Below are 24,000 nucleotides of genomic sequence, written 5' to 3' on the forward strand. Positions count from 1 at the left end.
AAAAAAAAGGTTACCAGCAAATGATACCTGCAGCTTGTCTGCCTCATGTTCAGCATATTATTCACTGACCAATGCATTAATTTAACAGAGTCGTTAGCATTATGACGAACCATGACCTGTCTCTCTGTCATAATCTGGTCTACATTTGAAAAGAGCACTGAAATCTCCCTTGTTTTGCATTTTCACAAATCATATGCTTTTTAAAAAAATCTTTAGCCTCTCAGGAACAATCTAATTCAGATTTGACAAGGCTGGAGTGGTTTTAGGTCTGGACCTGGTCCACCTTTGTACAGGTTGTAAAATCTCATTAAAAAAAATTTCATGAATAGAAAATTATATTTATTATTTCCATAAAGAACCTACTTCAGAGTTTCTGTAGTACAATCTAGTCCAGATTTGACCTGCCTCGGTAGAGTGGCTTCAGATCTGGAACTGGGTTAATGTGGTGTGCATTTTTAAAAAGCAGTGACATCTCCCTTAGAAACGTGACAGTGGGTTTCAGGTAGCACTGAGGGGAGCACAAACGGAGAGTCGGTCACTCAGCAATGCAAGTCAAGTTTCATTTAACTTGGATGGACTAAACTGGACGGCTTCAATGTCATCAGTCACTGAGACCCAATAAAGCGAAAACATCCAAGTCCCTCATTGTTCTAAGGCCAGCAAGCACGCGCCTACCAGAGCATGTTCTAATGTCCACAACTAGCATAAGAACAAGACAACACTCAGCCATTAACGGCACATTTAACCCGCTGACATTAGACGGACAGCAGCTGTATGTCACTCACGTTATTTGCTGTTTCTTTTGCTGTCTTTAATGAACGCTGAGGATCCATTTGCTGCACTTGTTGTTGTTGTGTTGCTCTTTATGTTCTTCCCGCCATCGCTGCTAGCAAACTGAGCTAACCGAATGTTAGCCACAATAGATGTTAGCTAGCTAACAGTTCGGCGCTTAAATGGTGTAAAGTTTCAAAGCAAAAACAACTTTCCACACACCCGACCATTCACAGGTATGTGCAGGCATGACACTGACTGCATTTTTTAACGCAATATTCCGAATAAAATGGTGCCGAACTCAACTTACTAAACCTCAGGTGTTAGCATACAGGGGACGCTGTGTCACTCTACTGCGCAAACTCAGTAAAATAAATAAATAAATAAAATTTTTTTATTTTTTTTTTTAAATAAAAAAATCAGCCGCATTGTTTATCTATTAAATCCAGTGCCAGGTCAAAAATTTCTTTGGGGCAGAAAGCATACAAAAATGTCCCAACTTTTGACCACCTGAAGGTCTAACGTTGACAACTGAATTCCTGTTAAATTCATGGCAGGGCTGTGAATCATGCATATTTTGGGAAAACTCTAAGCTTCAGCAAAGTTTGTTCAAATATTCTCAAACTAAAGTGTCCTAAACTCCTATATAATTTGCTGTGAACATTCATAATACACATATGGTAAACCCTATCAATTTTAGCCTAAAAATTATGAATGTTTATTACTTCTGCAAACAGAACACTTCATTCTCTAAAGGACAAATTGAAAAGCTTTTGCGATGTCTTTGCTTTCTGTGGTTGTTTTTATATTTAAATATTTAAATGAGGGGACATTTATTTCACAGGTTAACCGAAAATGGGTGGAAATATTTAATTTGTAAGATATGGCTTTTGTTTGTTTTTTTTCCTTTTAATGTAAAATGTATATTTTTATCTATAACACTGAGGTTGAGACAAAACACCATGACTGATTCAATGATTTTGCACGTCCCTCTGGCCAAATTTATAAGAAGGATTGTCTCGCAAACTCAGTTCATGACAGAAAATCATCTTTCATGGATAAATGCGGTTTTAGAAAAGACTCAAAAAAGATTTTCAATTTTTATTGACTTTTTGGACAATTTCTTTTCCAGTGTCATCCATAACCGTTCACTTCCATGGTATTTGCATAATCTTTCATTCAATACTAGGAGGATATAAACCAAGGTAGGCTGACGCTAGATGTTGAATTAGCAGCTAGAAAGCTAAATCTGCACTCCTCAAGCAAAATGAAACTAGTTACTTTAACTGGGGAGGGGAAATGTTCCGATAAACATACCTTCCAGTTGTCTATTAAAAGTGCACCTTCGCATCACGTCTACCTGGTTTGTATCTTTCTAGTTGTAAGGCTGATTTTAAAACAAAAAAAAAAAAGGGCCATTGCTATTGAACAGAACAATCTGCATAGCAACTGGAAGACAAAGGGACTGGACACTGACCCAATACAGAGGATGAGTAACACAGGACATCACAAGACAGATAGTTGGCACAAGATGGTCTGCTGTTTTTGCTCACAAACACACAGTCATATTTATCTTTTGTAGAGTTGATTTTTCTTTTGAATGTCAAAAAAAAAAAAAAAAGAAAAAAAAAAAAAGTCCATTCAACAGTTAGTGTGAGGTTTGATACGTTGGAGCTCGAGGCCTAGTGTTGTAAGAGGTTTAGTTCTGGCATGATCTCCAAGCATCTGGCAGTTTGAGTGGGTGCCTTTCTCCGGTTTCCCCCTCCCCCCTCCTCCCCTTCCTCCTTTGCCCCCTTTGTAAAGTTTACCAATTCATAAGGCTACAAGGTACGACGACCATATTCACAGAAGCACAAGCAAATGGAAGGATGTGACAGGACAATCACTACAGTGTGCTTGAGGGCTAACGACTGACAGTTTTCACTCAGCTACATGAATAAAGCAGGAGGGGGGCGGGTTACTGAAACATCTGGCCTCATTGGTCAGGCATCATGACTGAATATGTCGCCAGCAGTGATTCCAACCCTTTACCCCCACCCTGCGAAGGCAACTAAGATAAGGGCAGCTCAAAGAAAAACTGATGTCTGGCCACCACTGGATTTGGTATAACAGTTCAACCACGATGAAATGTCAGGTCTAATCAACATTGAAAACAGCAGTCCTTCACAGACTGTGGAGACTTAACCGCAACATCTGTCACTTTTTTTTTTTTTTTTTTCTCCTTTTAAGCATAAGACATGACTATTATTTAATGCAGATACAAAGCTCACGAGTCAATTACAGTATCTGAAAGCACTTTTAGACTTTGCAAGGGTAGACCGAGATAATTAGACAGAGATGACATTCTCAGAACTGAAGACTTTGAGGGTCAGCGGTCAGTCCAGGTCAAGAAGGGGGACAATGACAGGGAAGATTGTGTCCGGTTAAGTTCAGGCCCATCTGTCGCAGCGCGGCTTAGAAGCGTTTGGGTCCCCAGGGTGAGGTCTTGGTGGTCACTGGGGCTCCAAAGCTCGGGAAATCTTCAGAGCTGCTCATGTCAGGAGCCTAAAAAGGTAGAAAAAAACAAACAGAGATTAACCCTATGAAGCCCAAACAGTTTCTGCGCGTCACCTTTTTACTCACTGTGGGCTCATTTTTCACTGCAGTATAATAATCCGAGACTAAATGTAAAACCTTCTTTTATGTGGGATAGCAAGGCTGTTGGATTGTCAAGACGGAGGTCGAGACACAAGGAGGGCTGGATGCCTGAAGGGTCATTTGTTGTTAATATTTATTGTTTATAGTTGTTATAATAACTAGTGTATTGTTAGAACATTACGCATTGCTGGATTCCACGCCTAATTGGCCGGTGTGATTGTGCACGTTTCAGCCAAATCCCCCCATCAGAGCGCTCTGACAGGGTGGAAGTGGCTGGAACGCACAGGCAGTACTTGGCTGCTGATGCCAGTTTAGTTAGCGGTCACAGTTCTGTTTCCACCATCAGCGGCGGCGGGGGAGTGGCTGATACGCTCCACCATCACCATCTGTGTTTACTTCCGTAAACGTTGAGCATGCTCGCTGCATGTGACGTCGTCGTGTCCTCTTCTGCGCATGCGGGACACTTTTGGGTCGTATGAAGTTCACACAGCAGATCACATACAAGTCGCATTTAATTGGAAATGTGAACGAACTCGCAAAAAAATCGAAATTCACAAAAAAATCAGAATTGAACATCAAGTCCTGCAGCCTGAACGTAGCCAATCTGTCGGATTGTTCAGTCAGATAATACGCCGTTATCCTTATTTGTGACATACAATGTCATGTCGGAGTCAGAATCCAAGGCTGTCGGTATGTTAAGGCTATTGTTGGTTCCGTTCATTATTCCTAAAAACCTGTCGGATAGCACGGTTTTCCGATTGTTAAAGGTCGGATTATCGAGTCACGACTGTATTTTTAAAAAGCTTCCTGTGATTTTTTTTCTCTCCAGCGCTCTGTGCTCACAAACTGTATTTAATATAGCTGAATAAAGCAGTTCTTATTTACATATCATCCGTTTTCGTTAAAAATAAATGAAAGAGGGAATATTATTAATCATGTTGGAGTGGCGAGTTAAACCATTTAGTTTCGCACTTCAATATGTAAACCTTTGCTTACATTGGTACTGTGCTGCATTATACAATGAGTTTGTCAAAATACAATAAATTTAAATAATGTTAATAATGTTTTTTGGAATAAAATTGATTTAGATTAATTGGCTAATTGGTAAAACAGCCAAAAGAAAAAGAAGAAAAAAAAAAAAACTTTCAGTGGCATGTACCAAGTACATTTTTACAATCTCTACACACTCCACATTTGCCACACAAGTCTGCACATCGGCCATGCTGCATTTACTTTATCCATCCATTTGATTTACTCTGCTCCGTTTACACACAGCCTGTAGTTTAGCTGAAAACACAAGATGAAAACAAGATCTGGTGCAAAGACTTACATTTTAAGAGACACTTTTAAATGAAACATGTAGAACATAATGATTTAAATCACATTTTAATTCAATTTTAAGCTTAGATTTAATTAATTTTCCCAACTGATCAGTTCAACAAGACTATTTTGTTTTCATAGTTTTTTTTCCAATAGTAAATGTTAGAATTTTGTTTTGTCATATAGTTAGGCAGGTTTTGAGGTTCAGGTGGTTAAGAAGGAAAGTGTGATCAATTTTATTTTAGTGTCATGGTTGTGGGAACATGCTCACCTTCTCATTGGTGGTAGTCCAGGGCGCCTCCCTCACCACAAAGCCTTTGGATGGGCCACGTTGTTCATCCATGGCTGCAGCACTGCCGCCAGGAGGCCTCATGTAAGCCATCTTTGCCTCATTTTCCACAACATCCACCATCTAAAAAACAAAACACCACAACAAAGTACATCAGTGCTTCAGACCTTTTTTTTGCATTATCTACTGGACGGGAGAATGAACACTGAAGCAGGGGGAAGCTTACATATTCCTCTTCCAGGTTAAGGAGATGGTCGATGGCTTCATCCACAAGCTCAGGGCGACCTATGACTGTCACAAGGTTCGGGTCTGCAGATCCACTCTGGGGAAACCTGAGATCAACCTAAAAAAAAAAAGATGGACATAAAGCCATGAGGCATGAAATCCAAAAAAATGTGGCGACTCCACACTCAGACCCCAAGGGAGCCAAAGACAAAGTCAGGCAGATCAGGCATTTGCATTAAAAATGAATGGAAGTTTTTGCTGTTTTTGTTTTGGCTCATCATATCCCAACTGCAGAAACTGAATTAGCCCTCCTCCTGGTTTTGAGAGACCTGATTATACTAGACAAAATTCTCCAGGATCCTCATTTCTGACTGCATCATTACCTGCTCAGGCGAGGCACAGCCTCTCAGCAGCCTCACCTTAAACTCATCCATGATCTTGCGGATACCCTTGCCACGGGCTCCGATGATGCGGGCATGCACCCTGCTGTCCAGGGTGATGTTCTCAGAGATCATCTCTTCCAGCTCGTTCACAATAGCCTGGATGGCGTCTCGTGCAGCAATGGCTTTGTGCTCATACCCTGTAATAGTAATCTGGTCCTGTGGAGAGACAGAGGCAAGCTTAAGATGAGAAAAAAATATTACATTCAAAAACACTTGAGCATATGGGAGAAACCAGAACTAATATTAGAAAAAAAATCAGCTAGTGTTATGTTGAAGGAACTGGTAATTTAGCACCACCTGCTGTACTAATGCAGTACAGCAGGTTTCACTTTTTACTCCGCCATTTTTGATTTGTAAGGACAGGAAATATTGGTTTTTAAAAAAGTTGTTTCAGCAGGTGAGACAATGCTTTTACCTGGTTTTCATCATTCTTCTCTGGGAACTGGATGTTAACATCATGCTCAGTGCGGATGTTTGTAATGATGGCACCCTTGCGGCCAATGATTTTGGGGTGATACTTGGGGTCCACAGTGATGGTCAGCTTGAAGCTCCTGAGAGCCTGAAAAGGGTTTGAAAAGAGCGTGGTGTCACATCAGACCTTCGCTTCTATCACTTTCTCCCGACATGGGAAGACTTTGAATTATTTAAGTCTTTCCATGAGTTACTTTCAAAGATAACTATGTCAGTGAATCATTAACCCAGCAGAGATACCGTGCACACAAAAAAGATTACAGCTTCAGTACAGACACCATCATTTTAACTGGATATAAACACACATAAAGGGTCACAATCGAGTACTCCACCAAACACTAACCCGATCCTCCTGCTCAGCCTGCAGCTCTTTGACGCGCTCCAAGAGGCCCTCTTTGGCGCGGTCAAGGTGATTGGCCAAGCCAGTAATGGAGATTTTATCAGACTGCTGGTCAGGAGCAGGCACTTGAATATTAACCTGGAGGGACACAGTGAGGTCACATCAAATATGAAGCCAAATAAAAACCTTCGACATCCCTGTGCCAACAAAAAAAAAAAATCTTTTAACACATACCTCAAATTCATCCATCATCTTGCGAATTCCGCTTCCTTTCTGTCCAATGATGTATCTGTGAAGCTCAAAAGGCACTTCCACCTCAATAGTGACAGGAACCAAGGCCTACAGAAGAAAAAAACAAAAGTCAAACAGAAAACTACAGTTAAATAAGGCTTTCTTCAAAAAAAAAACAAAAGTCCAACAGAAAACTACAGTTAAATAAGGTTTTCTTTAAAAAAAACAAAAAAACAAAAGTCAAACAGAAAACTGCAGTTAAATAAGGTTTTCTTTAAAAAAAAAAAAAAAAAAAAAGCACAGTTTTGTCAGTTGCTGTTATATGTTACCATGGTGATGGTGGCATGCATTTGAGACCCCTGGTTTAGTGTCTTTTCTATCCCAAACGTGCATTCCACCAAACTTACTAATTAAATGATCCTGAAGAAACACTCTCATCTTGCCTGTACTGTTGTGTATGTACAGCAAAATGACAATAAACTTGATTTGTTATGAACTCCAACCTTCAATGCTTCCTCTGCAGCCTCGCATCGTTCCTTGCGGCCAGAAATCACAATCACGTCACACTTTTTGGGTGCATTTGGATCAACTGGCTCCTTCACTTCACCGTTAGCCTCTCCATTCTCCTGAATAGGAGCCTCTGCAGGAGGTGCAGCTTAATAGGAAATAAGAAAGTTCATGACAACCTGTTACTTTTTGTATATACACTTTTAGTATGAATATTTTGGGGTTTAAGACTGTTTAGACAAAATAGGTCAGCTAAAGATATCATTGTTGGCTCTGGGAAATTAATAATAATCTTCAGTTTTCAATATTGTGTGACTTTCTACAACAAGATTCACCGTTTAAATCTTTCATTGCAGTCCTACTATAAGGACTATACTCTTCAGTCTTCACACTGCTTTTACCTTGTGGGTCTTCACGTTCTGGGAACTTAATCTGTACATTGTGATCTCTCGTGATCTGCTGGATCCGCGAGCCCTTAGGACCCATGATGGAACGATGGAACTTCTGAGGAATCACGCACTCAATCGTCACTTGGGCTTCCTGGAAAATAAAAGGTTCAAAAAAATAAATAAATTTATTTAGTTTTTTAAAAAAGGCAAAGAAAACAAGGAACATGTCCTAACAACACAAAACTGTATCTACTAACCAGGTCCTCAACAATCTCCTGCATGCGCTTTTTGGCTGCCTCCACGCATTCTTTGGCTCCTTTGAGGGTGACCTTTTCGCTCTGAGAACCTGTGCGAGGGAAGCTCACCATAACGCCACCATACTCATCAGCAAGATCCCTCAGAACTTGGCCACGGCGAGCCACAAAGTAGCGATGGTGCTTGGGGTCAACGATCATGTTGTCCTCAACAACGTTGTCCTGCAGGACCAAAGTGAATATGATTAAAATTCAGGCATTAAAAAAAAAAGAACCAAAGCTGCTGCGTTCAAACTCGTCTGGAGTCTTACCAAACTCTTGATGAGTTCCTCCAGCTCTTTCTGGGCTTCCCGCACTGCCTCCTCAGTGCCAACCACAGTGATCAGCTCCTGGTCTTTGTCATCTGCAGTAGGGAAGATGATTCTGGCTCCAGTGCTGTCACGAACCTTACGGATGTTTCCACCACCTTTTCCAATCAGGAACTTGTGGTATTCTGGCTTTGCGTGCAGCTCGGCAGTGTGACTCTTTGTTTGCTGAAAAGTAATATTTTCAGAATGAAGTTAGTACAAGTCAACTAAAGTTTTAAGGTTGTGATATGGGCATGTTAACAAGGTAATTCAATCTTGAGTTTCATCAAAAGGGTCTTTAACGGATAGGAAGTCCCGTAATTTTCAACGGAAAACTTTCAATTAGAGGGTTTTGAGTTTAACAGGCTAATTTGGTCTGACACGGGAAAAGTGCACAAGCTACAACAAACCTTAGTCTCAATTTGTGACATTAACCCACACAGGCCTGCTGGTTTTACTGTGACTGTTGAAAAGACACTAAAAGATGTCCTCAGCGAGTGGTAATGTAACATCAATTAACCCTCTGAACCCCAAAGCCTATCATCAGGTTGGAAAAGCATGTCATCTTTAAAAACAAAAAAAATAAAATGCTAAAATTGCAGCATTTGTCAGAGCGAGCAAATGTAAAATTCAGATTAACAACTTTGCAGCAGTTTTTGAACTTGTGACTTAGATTTGGTCAATTTTCCTGATGAAACCAAAGTTCAAATGGCAACATTTCATCAGAATTACTTATTATTTGCCTAAAATGAGCCATTTTCTAGTTTCTAGGTGCAACCAAGAAGTCTCGACTGACTCAGATCACATGTCACATGACATAAGTCCAGTGTTTTTTGGTTTCCAAAGAGGTGCACAACTTCACAATGCAGTGAAAAATAACTCTAGTGAGTGAAAAGGAACAGGAGTTTAAAAAAACAAAACAAAACAAAAAACACAGAAACTACTTTTGGTTCAGAGGGTTAAAAACTGAAGCAGCTCTTTGCCTTTTTATAGCCCCTCCCTTCCTACTGTCTCCACCCTTCAAATAGTTGCCAGTTTAGCAAGGTCAGCAGAAGTTCAGCTTTTTATTAGAGACATTCACACTAACCTTCTCCTCTGCCAAGGCAAGCAGTTGCTGCTTGGCTTTCTCCACCTCCTCCACAGGGCCTCTGATGGTGACCTTATCAATCCCTGAGCCCTCTGTGGGAAAGTGGATGTGCACGCCGCCACACTCCTCCATGATGGAGCGCACCAAACGACCCTTCGATCCAATCAAAGAGTTGTGCAACTTTGAGGGGATGGAGACATCTATTTCCGTGATGTTCGCCTGGAGGCAATAAGGCAATAATTAAGCAACCATACAAGATTAAGATCCACTGCCAAAGCAATAGACAGACCAATATGCATGTGCACTTACCAGCTCCTTCTGAATGGCCAAAATACGATTCCTTGCCGCCTCGCAGTTTGCCTTCTTGCCAGTGATGACAATCATCTCTGAGTTGTTGTTCTCAGCAGGCAGGTCGATTTTAGTGTTTGTTTCCTCCCGAATCTAGAAAGCACAACGAGGCAACAGTAAAATCAAACTGAAACCAATTAGGAGCCTGATTCAACCGGATTCGTTCGGTCGTCAGTGTGCATTACCTTCTTGATGTTTGATCCTCCTTTCCCAATTATGTTTCTGTGGAACTGCTTGAAGATGGGGACTGACACAGAAAAGCTGTTCTCCACCTGATCAAAGGAATCACTTTAGGTTAACATTTAATTGTGCCTTAAATACATACATACAGGTCAAAATACTTAAAATTATTATTATTATTTTTTTGCATTCCCACCTTTATTAGAAAGACAAAGGAGAGAGACAGGAAATGTGGGAAAAGGGAGCAGCTGAATGACATCCAGTAAAAGAATAAAAATCGGAGACTCACTACCTGAAGGCAGCTGTGGCCCGGTGGTATGCTCCATAAACCCTCAGTTAGGGCATTTCCAAAAGTGTTTACAAGGTGTGATCATAAAGTTACGAGACTGTGGCTATCAGAATCAAAAGCTGTGTACAATTTTTTCCATCACTATCCCTGTCATAGTAGCAGGGGTGGATATAGAGAAATACCAATGGGGTGGCATACGTATGTGTGTATATATATATATATATATATTTAACTTAATCCTTATTAGGATCGTGGTGCAGGGTGGGTGAAGGCAGGGGACACAATGCTAAACAATGCACAATGTTAAAAATGTTTCTTAAATTTAGCAACAACTTAGCTTGAGACTAGACATGTCGCTCTTATGCACCGTTTTGGGAAATATGTATGTGTGTGATCTATGCTTATGTTAGACCTGTCACAATGACGACATTATCAACGCATCTTGAACAGAGTCAAGATAAGTTAATTTTATTTATTGTTTTAGGTTTGTGGTTTGATGCTCTTTATTTACTACATTTTTTTTCACACTGTAATTCCCATATTTGGATATTCTTAAGAATTAAAGGCCTACTTAGGATCTTAAAATTAAAAGATGAACTACATCAGATAATATTTTGTCCAAAAAGGTCATTATTGTGACAGGTGCACTTCCTACTCAGACGTATAATACTAAAGCAATATTCATAACATGTAGACCAGCTGGACAAGAGATGGCTTCTGACAACATCAGGCCTCTCATTTCCCTTACACTGTTCGAGTTCTGGATGCTTTTATTTCTTTCTCCTTCCTCTCCCTCCTCCATCTCCTCTCTGTGATGTTCTCTCTCCTCCATCTCCTCTCTGTGATGTTCTCTTTCCTCCATCTCCTCTCTGTGATGTTCTCTCTCCTCCATCTCCTCTCTGTGATGTTCTCCCTCCTCCATCTCCTCTCTGTGATGTTCTCCCTCCTCCATCTCCTCTCTATGATGCTCTCCCTGCTCTCTTTTTTTAGGCTGGAAAAAGCTGGTGATGGTACGCTTCCTTTTCATTCTTTATTGTCAAGATTCACACTGACTTCACTACGTTTTTCCTTTGACAGTCATTACTAACCATGACACAATCTTATGTATACAATTTAAAACTTAAAGAGGTACTTAACACTTAAACATGCTGTTTGAGCCATAAAGTAAACTATATGACTGTGCTATAACAAAGGCAACCCTTCAACTCTACAGGGAGTCAAATCTAGCAAGTAGGGCGGGTTGAGAACGACCACGGTGCTGTTGTGGCCAAAAAACGTCAATGTAGTCACCGCGTTGGTAGCAAAATGCAGCACCCCTTTACCAACACACCACAGGTCAGGTTGTTTTTTACAGAACGTTCTCCCTCAGAGGACTCGGGACTTTACAGTAGAGCTCTGCCCTGACAGTGACACTGGCGGACGAATCCACGGTGCACAACCATGAGAATGTTAAAGAAAACCACGAGCATGCTTCTCGCCTCAGAACTTTTTAAATCACACCTCCTAAAATTGAGAATAGACATACAGATTGTTAATACTCACCATTTCAGCTACTATCTTCTGCATAAACTTTGAGCATTTTTCCACCTCAGTGCGGGGGCCCCTAAGCTGAACGATGTCGCTTTTCTGTGCCGGGTCGGGGAAATTGATGATGACCTGGAAAAAATAAATGTTAAAAGTTTATGAACAGGTTCAGTCCAGAGAAGACAACAGCATTTACCAACGAACGGCACAGGTTTGCAACTCACCTCTGGGAATTTGTCACGCACTTCTTTTATTTTCTCCCCTTTTTGGCCAATGATGGCTCTGTGAAAACGCTGTTCAATGATCAGGTCCTTTGTACGCTCATTCTCCTACAAAAAGGACAAGTTGATTAAATTTAGTAACACAAGACATAACAACAACTACATCTGCAGTATTTTGTGAGCGAACACAAGTTCATACTAACCATGCGCGACGCAAGCTCCAGCAGCTGCTTCTTGGCTTCCTGCACACCCTGGGGATCCCCCTCAATACGGATCAGGTTGCTCTTCTCGTTGTCAGGGGGGATGCGGACAGTCACCTTGTGCAGCTCTTTGATGCGGTTGACTATAAATGAGTCAATACGCAAATGGTTTTACAAGAATTCTCATAGTTTTTAATGCAGTCTCTACAATTCAGTGCACCAGCATTTGGCATGAGCACGACACTTACTATTAACTCCTCCTTTTCCAATCAGGTGACGGTGGAATTTGGGATCCACGCTTATCTCTGCATAGTCCATTCGGCTAACCTGTATAAAAAAAAAAAACATTACTTTTTATACTTTCTTTTAAACCATGCAGTTTGTTTAAAACGGAAATCAGATCTAAAAAAGAAGAACGCTACAGAAAGCTCAACCCTGCAGACTGACAGGACCGGCTCCTTTGGTTCATTATGTAGAAAACCTGAAAGTCTGACTCTGTGATTGTCGTCAGTGCAGTTTCAACGTGTAAACTGCTTAGTTATGGTGCCGAGTGCAAGTGATTTGTCATGTGAAAAGCACCAGAAGAACATGTTAAAGTTAAACAGCTGACTGGGTCTTTAACTCTCTAAACTCCAAATGCTTTCAGCAAATTGAATTTCTTTGACTATTGATTTTGGCTAATTAATATTAATTTTCCCAACAGAACTAGAAGTCACACATGAGTATTTCAAGAACAGTCAGAAAGTTGAAATCTGACAATATTTTCTGTTTTTACGGTTTCTTACTGATAAATAGTTTAATTTTGGTAACTGATTAAAAATAATACGTCTTTTAAACATGCCAGTTGACTTTGGGCTTCAGTGGCTTAAAAACAAACAAACAAAACAAAACTTTTTTTATATTTAGGCTTTGGTTCCAGTTGTATTATAATACTTACCAAATCTGTAACAATGGCTTCAATCTGGCTCTGCACCATTTGCACGTCTTTGGTTGGACCTTCCAGGGTGATCTTGTCTTCTCCCTCAGTGAACTCAATGTGCACCTGTAAGCAAAATACATGAAAAACACAAGTTGAAATGAAGTAGAAATGAGCTATTTTAAAGTACCATAATTAAAGAGAATTTAACAGACCTTGGGCATTTGCTGAGTAATCTTGGCCAAGTTCTGCCCCTTCTTGCCAATTATGAAACGATGAAGCCAAGAAGGAGCTGAGACCGAGGAAACAGTGTAACTGTTTGCCTGTAAAACAAACATGTTTAGGTCATTAATCATTCTCCCCGCTTTAGAACAGGATTAGTGGTCGTCTGAAGGTGACTGTACCTTGGCATAAACTTCAGTGAGGGCCTGACCCAGACGGTCCGGCTCCCCACGAAGGATGACAGTTTCTGAGCTGCTGTCAGAAGGTGGGATCTCAACTGACACACCAGTTCTATCCAGGATCTCCTGCAGGGTGTTTCCCTTGGGGCCGATCACATATTTGTGCTGAGACTTCTTCACCTCCACAGCAATTGTGGTGGCATTCTTCTTCTACAAAACAAAACAAAATTGATCAGGCGACCTGCTGTATGCAGGTGCAGTCTAAAGGTCCGGTTTGGTGCAGACCTATTTTTGTTATGTTTTGTACATCTTAAAACACGATGTTCACTGCTGCCATTCCTCTTGCACCTCCTCAAGTAGACTGCCTCGGAGCTCTACAAGCCAGTCAGAAGTTTCTTAAGTTTCTATGTGGAAACTGAGTAAAGAATAGTCTACCTTAAAATGTACATAATTCTGCCTCCTTTTTATGTGCTGCTTCCTGGGGAAGCTTTCAGAATGAGCAGCTGCGTCACAGTGCATCAGATTTATTTACTTTCTAGAGGTGCTTATGTTAACTCTAAAATGCCTCAGCCATGAGCAAAGCACACCAAATGTTAGGCTGCAAGAGGGAACACAAGCATCTTCATGCACTCCCAGCGTCTGAGGAACTAAACAAATCGTCAAAATGTACCAACTTTCTTACAAATTTCTTGCATACCTTGTCTTCATAAACTTTCTTGATCAAAGTCACAGCAAGGGCAACCTGCTCCTTTTCCCCAGTGATGACGATCTCAGTCTTGTTCACACTTGGAGGGGGGACATTGATGCGAGCACCGGTCTCCTGCATCATCTCTCCTACTAGTTTATTGTAGGCACCGGTGAGGAAGGGGTGGTAAACCTTGTCAATGTTCACCCTCTCCACAGCACGCTTGTCCTAAAAGAGTGAGAAAGGAAAACAATCATTAGTTCCCCTTTGTTTTTTTGTTTTGTTTTTTTAATTACAACCTCAATATCTAGAATGTATCAGTTTGTTTTTTAAACTAAGAATGAAGGTGCTGGCTTGAGGATCCACAATACCTGCTCAGCAGAGATCAACAGGATCTCATGCTTTGCCTTCTCCAGGCCCTCCTTGGTACCAGAGATCTTGATCTGGTTGCTGGGGTCGTCAGGTCGTGGGATCTGGATTTTGGTGGCGGTCTTGAGCTCCAGCTCCTGAAGCTTCTCCCCATTTTTGCCAATGACAAAACGATGGTGCTCCTTGGGGATGCCAACAGTAGCTGAAGCCTGTTGGGGTTAACATGCACAGTTAGCACTTAAGTACTTAACAACATCCATGTTGTGCATTTATCGTTGAACACAAATCTACTGACCTGAGTCTGCAGTCGGGACACAATCTCCTTACGGGCCTTCATCACAGCGTCCAGTTTTCCAGAAACCATGATGGAGAGCCCCTGATCTTTTGCCAAGGAGAGTTCCAGATGGGCTCCGGTCTTATGCATGATGTCAACACAGACCTTTGCTTGGTCTCCTTCCCCAAACTGGTTGATGTCCTTGTACTTACGTTCCTCTAGCGGCACATGGAAAACCTAGTACATGTGGGGAAACAAAAACGCAAAGTCAGTTTCATAACACTAACAACTGTTACATCAGGATTACTTTACTAAAACTAAGAACAGTAAATAAATCCATACACTGAGCAAACCAAAGCATGATTTGTAGCTGGAACAAACCCTGAATAGATAAAGGAAAGACTTTATCTTGTAGATACAAACTGCAAGGCACAAAACATGAATCAATGAGTTTTCTTAAAATGAGTCAAGCCAAGAGTAGAATAGGTGAGGTACTGAAAACTGGAAGCACAAAAATGGGATTTAACGATTTTTACAAGTAGGAAAATTAAACATAGCTTGTTTTTCCTGCATCATTGTTACTCAAGTCATCTCGGTCTCAGCAGCTTTCTTCTATAAACACAAGTTTTATTCAGTGGCTCTTATTAAGTATTTTTTTCCATTTCAGGAACTTGTATGCTGGTTTACGACACCTCTTTCAAGACCATTTTCAGGGAAGAAAAAAGGGATTCTGCCTGTCAAACTGTCGGGTAAATAATGTTTTAAAAAACTCAGTGTATCCAAGAACCTTTTCATCTGAAAAAAATATGTTTGTGCAGACAAACATCGCAACAGTTGATGCTAAAATATATCATGCAGCTATAATACATGTGTAGCACAATATGTCGTGGCAGGTTCAAAGAAATTATGACAAGCACTACTGGAAATGTAGGAAACCACTAAGTGAAGAAATAAAAGGCAGCGAATTTGGGACAAAAACTGACAAACAACTCTAGCTAATATTTTGTGTTTTCAATGTGGTTTTAGCTTAAAACAATAAGGTCATACCTGGGTAATAATAGAGGACTTCAGAGGACGGATCTTGGATGTCCAGGCGTTGGCAGTTTCCTGGGTCCCCTCAGGTGAGGCCGCCTTCTCGGGCAGAGGTGGGAATGCTTCCTTGTAGGTAGGGAGAGCATCCTCCTCCTCTCCGGCATTGGGTCCTGCCCCAGCAGCTGAACACACGTGAAAAAGACATGAGTCCACTTATGGCTCTGTGTTTGCATTTTAGAAGTCAAGCGTAGCCTTAAGCATCCAAACACTCACCACCACCACTCTGCTCTGGCAAGAGCCCACTGCGGTGCTCATTGAAGCTTTCCTGCGTAAGTACAGCGACTGAGCTCATGGTCAAAATCCCACGTTAACACAGAGTCCGAGTGTGCCACTGGAAAGAAAGCCCACATTAGTTTGGCAACAGCAAAGCAAGAACAACATTTATAAGTCTTAAAAAGCAATTTTCTAAAATCAGCTTGTTAAAAAGCTCATTTTCACCATGTATTGAAAATCCATCTTTATTGTGTTTTGTATACTTGGAGGTAGAAAATATAAGCAGTGAGAATTTGAAGAAGCTTACGACTGCCATTCGATCAGCATCCCAGAATTTTATTGAACCTACATCGCAAATCACCTACTTTAGGCACCCTTAAGCAAAAAATCTGTAAAGTCCTTCCTGCCCACTGCCTCCAGGTAAGCTGTTTAGACACAGCAGCTGCCTCACTGTCCACAAGATTATTTACTTTCAAGAGCTGCTTCTGCGTACTGTGCAATGTCTCAGCAAAACGCAAAGGAAGCCAAATGTTCTGCTATTGGCTGCAAGAGTGAACACAAAAGTCTTAATGCACTATTCAGCATTCTTTTAAAAAAAAAAAAAAAAGGTCCCAAATGGTAAAATAAGTTTTTTAAAAAAAAAAAAAAAAGGTCCCAAATGGTAAAATAAGATTTAAACCAATAAAAACAGCAACAACAAAAAAAAAAACAATCAACCTTAATGTGTTTTGTGGTTGTTCTATACTTGGACTTGTAAAGTAAAAGCTAAGAGACGAAGAAGTTTACAACGAGATCTCCTCCCAGCATCTAAGGTAGCTAGGATCCGGTGGATTACTTCAATTTTCACCACAAGAGGAAAATCCTTAGCATCAGCACGATGTACAGTTAATGTGGCTATCGTTACCGTTAGCTACAAAATGTATGTCCACAGGTCAAAGCTCTTTAGCTAAAGGACAAAATGATCGCTCAGAGAGAAAGTGAGAAGCGATGGAAAGTCCTGCTCTCACACTCATGTCCGTCTTTACAAGCTGCTATGTGGTCAACTGGTTTGTTCTGTACTGTTAGCATTTTTCCTGACGGTGACGTGGACGGCAGCAGAGGGCTGTACTACTAAGCAGGTTTGACATAGTCAGGTTTTCTTTGAGTATGTCTGCTCGATAAAAACTAAAGCCTCAGTCAGCTGGTAGAAACTGTTAAACATGCATAATATATGCATCTTACCAATCAATGCAGCTGCTTACTTCCAACTGACAGCTGCTCATTATAAACTCCATATACTCAAACATGATATTGAATTTAAGTGCATTTAGCTCTGACACTGTCCCATAATGCAGGATATCACTTTATTTTTGGCCAAATCAAAGAGAAATTAATGCTACTGATTGAATATTGTCTGTAATAAATACCAATAGAATGATCAGTTTTCTTCGTTCTATCAGCTGCAGTATCATCATTGGAAACAGACCACTGAATGCATGTCAGGTTTCAACAGCAACGCAATGCATACAGTGTTCCATACTTTAACTAATGCATTCAGTGAAATAAGTAACATACAGCTCAACATGTTTGCAGATAAAACCAAGAATCTGTATCGTCATGAAACAATTTGGCAAAAAGGAGACGCTTCTTCCAGCCGACTTAAATTCAAAACTCTGAACGTAGCCTGCTCCTGACCTGGTTAGCGCCACAGTCTAAGGCCTCAGCGTCATGAGCATCATATGTGTGCGACCATGTTTACAGTTTGGCTACTGTGATAGAAAGTCTTTTTTATTTTTCTTGTTTTGTACTTGGTCCAAACAAACTATCCTCGCGCCATTATCGCTGAAGTAACAAGAAGTTTTCATTGCTGTGTTTTTTCCTGGATTCTGATTTGCTAGCATGGCTTTATTCTTCTCGTTACAATGCCCCCTATAGGTTTGGCAGCTCATAGCAGCTCATAACGATGTATTTTGTGTAAACGAAACCCGTTTTTGTGAACACCCAGCTATGTGTAAACGTGGCCTAAGCTACCATGGAGATCTAGCCGGTTAAAAGAGACATACCTTTGTGACACTGAAAACTCTGACTTTGGGCTCAACATACCTCGCTAACCTACTAATCTCGCTTCGAAGTACAGCCCAGAGGTCACTGCATTTAAAGTTACAGGTGACAAAACTGTCCATTTGGGGAAGGGATAAAATCAGAGATTGTATTTAGTCACGGTGAAAACTATTTCATTGCATCTTAAGCTGAAAATTGGGGAAAAAAAACATTTGGAGATAAGCTGCGAGACTCTCACTAATGTGCTGAAAAGGGGAACGATACAACACTTCAAATATGCAGCCGACAACTTATGCAAAACTAGAGTTTGCGTTAGTTGTTGTCGAAAAAGCACCATTTAGCAGCTAGTTGTGAGGTGGTTTCAAATCAAGTACTAACAAACCACGCTCACACGGTTCGGTCACATGCTGTAATCGTTCTTGGATTCATGAATTGTACATCTGAACTGCTGGTGAGAAAAAAAGTACAGGACAAGTTCCTTATTTAACTAAGAATTTTGCATAAAGTCATCGGTCATGATTGCATGGACCCTGTTTGAATGTTCAGGGGGAGGGAAAGGAAAGTGTCCCGTGCACAAGTTTAACACTATAATTACTATACAGGCTTATCATAGGTGGACTTTGGGACTGTCCTCATTATCTAATCAACATTTATCAAAGACACGCTGATGTTTCGCACAATAATCAAACTTGTCACATGAACAGCTCAACCCTGTGTTTGTGTATACAGACTGAAGAGATTAAACTTTAGCACCAAAAAGGAAAGACACTGGTGTGTGTGTGTGTGTGTGTGTGAGGCTGCAGCTCCAGAGCATTTCTACAAGAACCCAGTTAGTCTTTCTGTTCAACTGCCTTCGTCTGGTGCTATTCTAAGAAATGTAGCTAAGTGAGTAGGCTCCAAGGTTAAGAGGATTTTACCCCAGTGACCACTCTGTATGTCCTCTCTGTACAGGATTAAAGCAAAAATCCACCAGGAGAAAACTCTGTAACCCTGCCGAGGATCTTTGAACCTAATAAGTCTTTCCGAGAAAGAGACCACGAAGCCAATCCTCTCATCTGTGACATTTATAACAAAAAGAAAAAAGAAAAAAGGTCCCACTGGCATTTTGATTTTTGAATTACATAAACCTGAAACAGTCCTATTAATAACTATTGTTTCATACTTAGAAAAAGAGGGAATAAACGAGTGCTAAAGCATGATTCTACTTTTCTATCAATGACATCTGATCAGGAGTCTCCACTCTGTTTGGGTAGAGAAGCCTAAATTCTGGCCAACAAGCAGAGGAATGTGAATTGTTTCAGGGTGGACTTTGCCTGCAAGCATGCCTGAAATTCATCTGAAAAGCATGAAAAGACAACTCCCCGACGTCAACGAGAGCTAGCTGATACTTTTCCACAAAGCAGGCAACTGAAGGAAATGTGCTTCAAGCTTCAACATGGTGGCAGTCGGTCTAGCAGGCTTCCCCCACCTCCCAAACACCCTTTCACTGGCCTCTTCCTTGTCAGGCTTCATAAACTTAAGGCTGCTGTGCCCGGTACTCGTTGCTGTTTGCATTCACTCACTGTACCAGTTTAAGTCTATGAATATCCTTCACTTAAACACCAGTATAGACGCGCAACAATAGATTCGTTGTTTGCAAAGACGTGTGAAGGAAATGTCCTGTTGTGATCACTACGATTTCATTTTTGTGATGAAATATTCAGTTAAACGCACTTTGCTGACATGTTTCCAGCAGAAGACGGGCATAACACGCCATGCACGGCTGAGAAAAACAAAGCCACTCCAAAGATAAACAGAGCAGGTTAATGGTTTGCTCTTTAAAATGACTAAACAGGTAGCAGCACACATTTATTTCTTCCCTTCGAGAGTCAGCCAAGTACACTGAGAGACTTTAAACAAGGTCCTAAATGCAGCAAAGTTTCACTACACCACTGGAACCACATCTTCAGTAAAGAAAATGCTGCAACAGTTGGCAAATCAATGAGAGCTCAACTGTTCAACTAATTGGCAACTATTCTGATTGGTTAATCCGTTTGAGTAACAGTTTGAGATAAAGAGGGGAAAAAAGCCCAAATTCTCCAATTCCAGGTTCTTACATTTCAAGTTTTTCTGGTTTCTTTCCGTCTCTAACAATAAACTGTTGTTGTGGACAAAACAAGACCCTTCAGGAGGCCATCTTGGGCTTTCAGAAGCATTTTTCTGACATTTTATAGACAAAACAACTCATCACTTAATCAAGAAACAATCAGCAGATTATTTGACAGTCACAATAATGGTTAGTTACAGTCGCCCTGCATACTTAACTTTACTCCAGTGTTTCCTTTGCAAATACAAAAAAAATGCTTTAAAAACTTACCAGCTAAATGGTCAGTTACCAGATAATCCGTCCTGTAAAGATGCAATTTCCCGTCAGCCTGCCAGCTTTTGCCTGAACACCACAAAGAGCAAAAGAATAATAATCAGTCATTAAGAAACAAGCAGTTGATGTTACTTTCACAGAAAACTGATATCTGAGGGGGCTGTGCAAGAAATCTGTGTGAGCCTTATGCTGCGCTACCCATAATAATATTAAAGAGAAATGAATAATGACAGAGCAATAGTGGATATTTATACAACCAGTTATTAAATAACAATAGTGGCCATTGCTGAGGACCAACTTGCAAATTTTGTCCAGTTTCCAGAGAAGGGAAAATCCTGCTATGCTGAGAGGTCAGACAGCTGAAGCCATTCGTAAATGAAGAAGTGTTCAGATAAAGTAGATGCCAAGAGGTGCATTACTGAACACCGAGAAAGTGTAGATGCCACTGGAGCTCACTCTCCTTGACAAGCATCTGTCTTCTAAAATTGGACACCGCCTCGTCATACAGACGGACAGACCTGGCAAAGGAAGGAGCTGCTCTGGCTGAACCAGGTAAACAGGCTATTGTTCTCTTTTGCAATAAGGGCCAGCAAAAAACACCATGATTGGTTCTGATTAAAGGATGCGATTCATCAAAAGACTGTAGGGTTTGGCATGCCAGTTCCCTTGCTCACTCCAGAAAGACGAGCCAAAGTTTCCGCTGAGGTGTGCACAGGCTCCAATAAAGCTCGTTTTAATCAATCCCCAACTGATGTTTTGCAAGAGGCAAATAATGCGAGACCCGTTTGTGTGCATACTCAATATTTACAAAAAAAATGCAACAAATATTGTGTACTTCACACTTTCAGTGATCAGTATAGTAGTACTGGCACAAGCAAGAGCATGTGGCCTGCTCCCTTTCACATTACTACAGGTACTAATGACAGATTAGCTGTTTAAGCAGCAACAGGGGGTTAATAAAGAATGTTTACATGACATAAAGTCAAACATGTGAATTAAGATAAGAATGATTTATTGATAACTCTTTATTGATCCCCATAGGAGAAATTCACGGTTAGTTATTTATATATTATATAATTATATTACATATTCCAAGTTGTTTTTCTTAAAAAAAACAAACATGTTATGGCCTAAGCTTGGGTGATAAAACAACCGCAATAAAGCAGTAATGAATGCTCAGTAGCAACAAGAAAACTGTTAGTTTCACTTTAATGCATGAGGCACAAACCACCGTGAAAACACAAAATGAGAACCCAAAGTTCGGCTGCATGAACTAACTCCAAATGTGCCCCGTCCTTGAATCATAAACTATTACACCTTCATAACAAAAATTTAAAAAGCACCTTCGCCCTGTATTACTCTAGTCAGTCACCACCTGGACTTCATGTTGCCTTCGTCAAACTGGCCCGTGGAGACTGGCTTTTAAAAACCCTGTGTCTCCCACCACCTCCACCTTCAAAGCGACACGCCCCCGGTGGCCTGGTCCCAGGGCCACCGGACCTGATGCTTGGGGCCCACAAAGGCCGGTGCAAGGTCCCCATTGTCAAATGTGTTTATTTGTCTGTTTTTCCATTGTTGTGTTTAAATTAAAAATGATTATCTGTGTACGATGATAAATCAAGTGTTTAAATGTAATTAAACTTATTTGGTCTTTCTATCTGGTCTGTACAAAAATAATTCACTAAAATGATCCATAATTGTTGACATTAAATTATTATCATCAGTTGAATCACGTCACCCTAACTACGAAAAATAACTACAAGTTACAAACTCAGAAAAACCACGTCACACTGAGATGGTTTACCGATGTAACTTTGCTTATTAAAGGTTTAGCGATATACTGTGTAACCTGAGAGATGGTTTACGGTAATGAATTGTTCATAGATCCTGAGAAGAGCTGCTTTTAACTGGTCCACCCTCGATTCTGGTCAGTAGGCAGTTCCAAAGCTCTGCAATTTCTTCAAGAAAAACCTCAAAACCTACCTGTTTTCAATAGCTTCTTGTTTCCGTTAGTGGCCCTAAAATTTTTGGTGTATTTATTTCATTTCAGGAAATTGATCCTACAAGCTGTTGTCTTGTTTTATAATGTTTTGTATTCGTTTTTAGAAGCTGATCTTACAAGTGCTGCTCTTTATCATGTAATAGGTGGTATTTAGTATGTGACTGATCTTACATGTTGGTGTGCTTTTTGTCCAGTATATGCAGTATGTTGTATTTATTGATTGATCCTGTTTTCTGTTGTAGTTGCCTGTCTTATTACATGTACAGCACTCAGCTCTGCTCAGACGTTTATCAAACCTGTCATTTATGTAAATATACTTAATTTGCTTTAAACAAGTTAACTGACTCATTTAGCTGGTCAAACTTACATTCACTGCAGCCTGACAACCTTCCAGCCAACAACATTATACCCAAATCCCAGATTAAAGACTTAAGTAGCTGGTTAGTGCGAGTGCTAGCTAAAAGGATATCAAGTTAACTAGCTGACAGCTGCCAGCGACACATTACAGTTAATGCTAGCCGCCGTCATGTCGGCTAACGCTGGTCAACCATAAAAATGTACTGTGATCGAGACAAGCCAACAGTGTCCTAACTATCGGGGACGCTGTCGGATATACGTGTCTCTCAGCACAAATTATATAATCGGCGTAGCACGGATTACTAGCACCGAACCACAAGCTAGTTAGCAAACTTGCTAAAAACTTTGACTGTGGTGTGTGACACGTAGCCCCTCTGCTAATAGTGAAGTTAGCTTGGCTCACTCACAGAGAAAGTTCAGGCTGTGTCTTCTCCCGCTAATAACATCCAGCTAACAGTGAAGTGAAACCATTACAGTAGCTCTAAGGACCCTCGCAAACAGGGGCCGTGTCATTTTTGTATAATTTAGCCGGCGCCGACACGCTCGTTAAAAGTTGAGCCGGAGCCCTAGCTAGCAGGCTAATGCTAGCTCACGTTACAGTTAGTCGTACTAGCTCGCTAAGTCCACGTAGGCACACAGCTGAGCAGGAGAACTGACACGGAGTCAGGCCAGAACATACTGTAACATTCAGGATCCACGGACGAACTGTGGCCCCAACAAGTGCCGCTCGACCCGGTGTGTGAAAGCCGAGAGTCGTGTGTGTCGGGAACAGGGTCGCGGTGACTATAAGAGCAAAAAGTACTTACTTATTTTATGTTCTCGTCTGCCCTGAAGGTGCAGAAGCTGAGATGAAATTCCACTGGCGAGAAGGTGGGATTGGAGCCGGACGGATATATAGCAGGGCCGCCCACCAATCACGTCCTCCAACGTCACGTCAAAGAGTCCGATTACAAATAACTTGTTTTCATTTGCAGCAGTCACAGAGCCCCGAGTAAAGCCCTGAACTTTGATCACCAAAAGCGTGTCAGGTAAAATGTCACTAATGTTGTAATTAAAGCGAGCACGTGTTTTAAATCACACGTGGAGGAGGTCCGACACGTATAAATGCTGTTTAAATGTATTACTAATGTCTGTGTGTGAAAATTAATAAAATGTGTCATAGCAGGTCAATACTGTCCACAACAGCTATATCACCTGGAATGGTTCAAAATTATATCAC

The 24,000-nt window shown here is 40.9% G+C and overlaps 1 protein-coding gene across 1 annotated transcript; it reads right to left on the minus strand.

The window, feature by feature from the left end:
* Positions 1-1,858: 1,858 nt before the first annotated feature.
* On the minus strand, positions 1,859-23,689 carry hdlbpa (high density lipoprotein binding protein a). The gene is made up of 28 exons (XM_008293170.1): positions 23,588-23,689; positions 20,420-20,491; positions 16,024-16,141; positions 15,766-15,932; positions 14,740-14,955; positions 14,447-14,653; positions 14,088-14,303; positions 13,394-13,600; positions 13,205-13,312; positions 13,011-13,115; positions 12,322-12,400; positions 12,077-12,216; positions 11,877-11,981; positions 11,671-11,784; positions 9,845-9,931; positions 9,621-9,752; positions 9,312-9,530; positions 8,189-8,410; positions 7,881-8,099; positions 7,636-7,774; positions 7,231-7,382; positions 6,731-6,835; positions 6,500-6,634; positions 6,101-6,244; positions 5,662-5,841; positions 5,244-5,360; positions 5,000-5,140; positions 1,859-3,315 (listed from the first exon to the last, which is right to left on the minus strand). Exons 3-28 carry the CDS (start codon positions 16,100-16,102, stop codon positions 3,226-3,228), a joined length of 3,825 nt encoding a protein of 1,274 aa, XP_008291392.1. The 5' UTR covers positions 16,103-16,141; positions 20,420-20,491; positions 23,588-23,689; the 3' UTR covers positions 1,859-3,225.
* Positions 23,690-24,000: the final 311 nt, after the last annotated feature.

This window comes from Stegastes partitus, unplaced genomic scaffold (genome assembly GCF_000690725.1).
Source record: "Stegastes partitus isolate 25-593 unplaced genomic scaffold, Stegastes_partitus-1.0.2 Scaffold862, whole genome shotgun sequence".
Classification (NCBI taxonomy): domain Eukaryota; kingdom Metazoa; phylum Chordata; class Actinopteri; family Pomacentridae; genus Stegastes; species Stegastes partitus.

What these genes read in the sequence shown, in the direction of transcription:
- hdlbpa (XM_008293170.1), bottom strand. Translation starts at nt 16,102, where the DNA reads ATGAGCTCAGTCGCTGTACTTACGCAGGAAAGCTTCAATGAGCACCGC. An exon ending in AGAACGTGAAGACCCACAAG is followed by an intron (nt 7,383 to 7,635) that starts GTAAAAGCAGTG and finishes TTTCCTATTAAG; the next exon opens with CTGCACCTCCTGCAGAGGCT. An exon ending in AGATGATGGATGAATTTGAG is followed by an intron (nt 6,635 to 6,730) that starts GTATGTGTTAAA and finishes GTGTCCCTCCAG; the next exon opens with GTTAATATTCAAGTGCCTGC.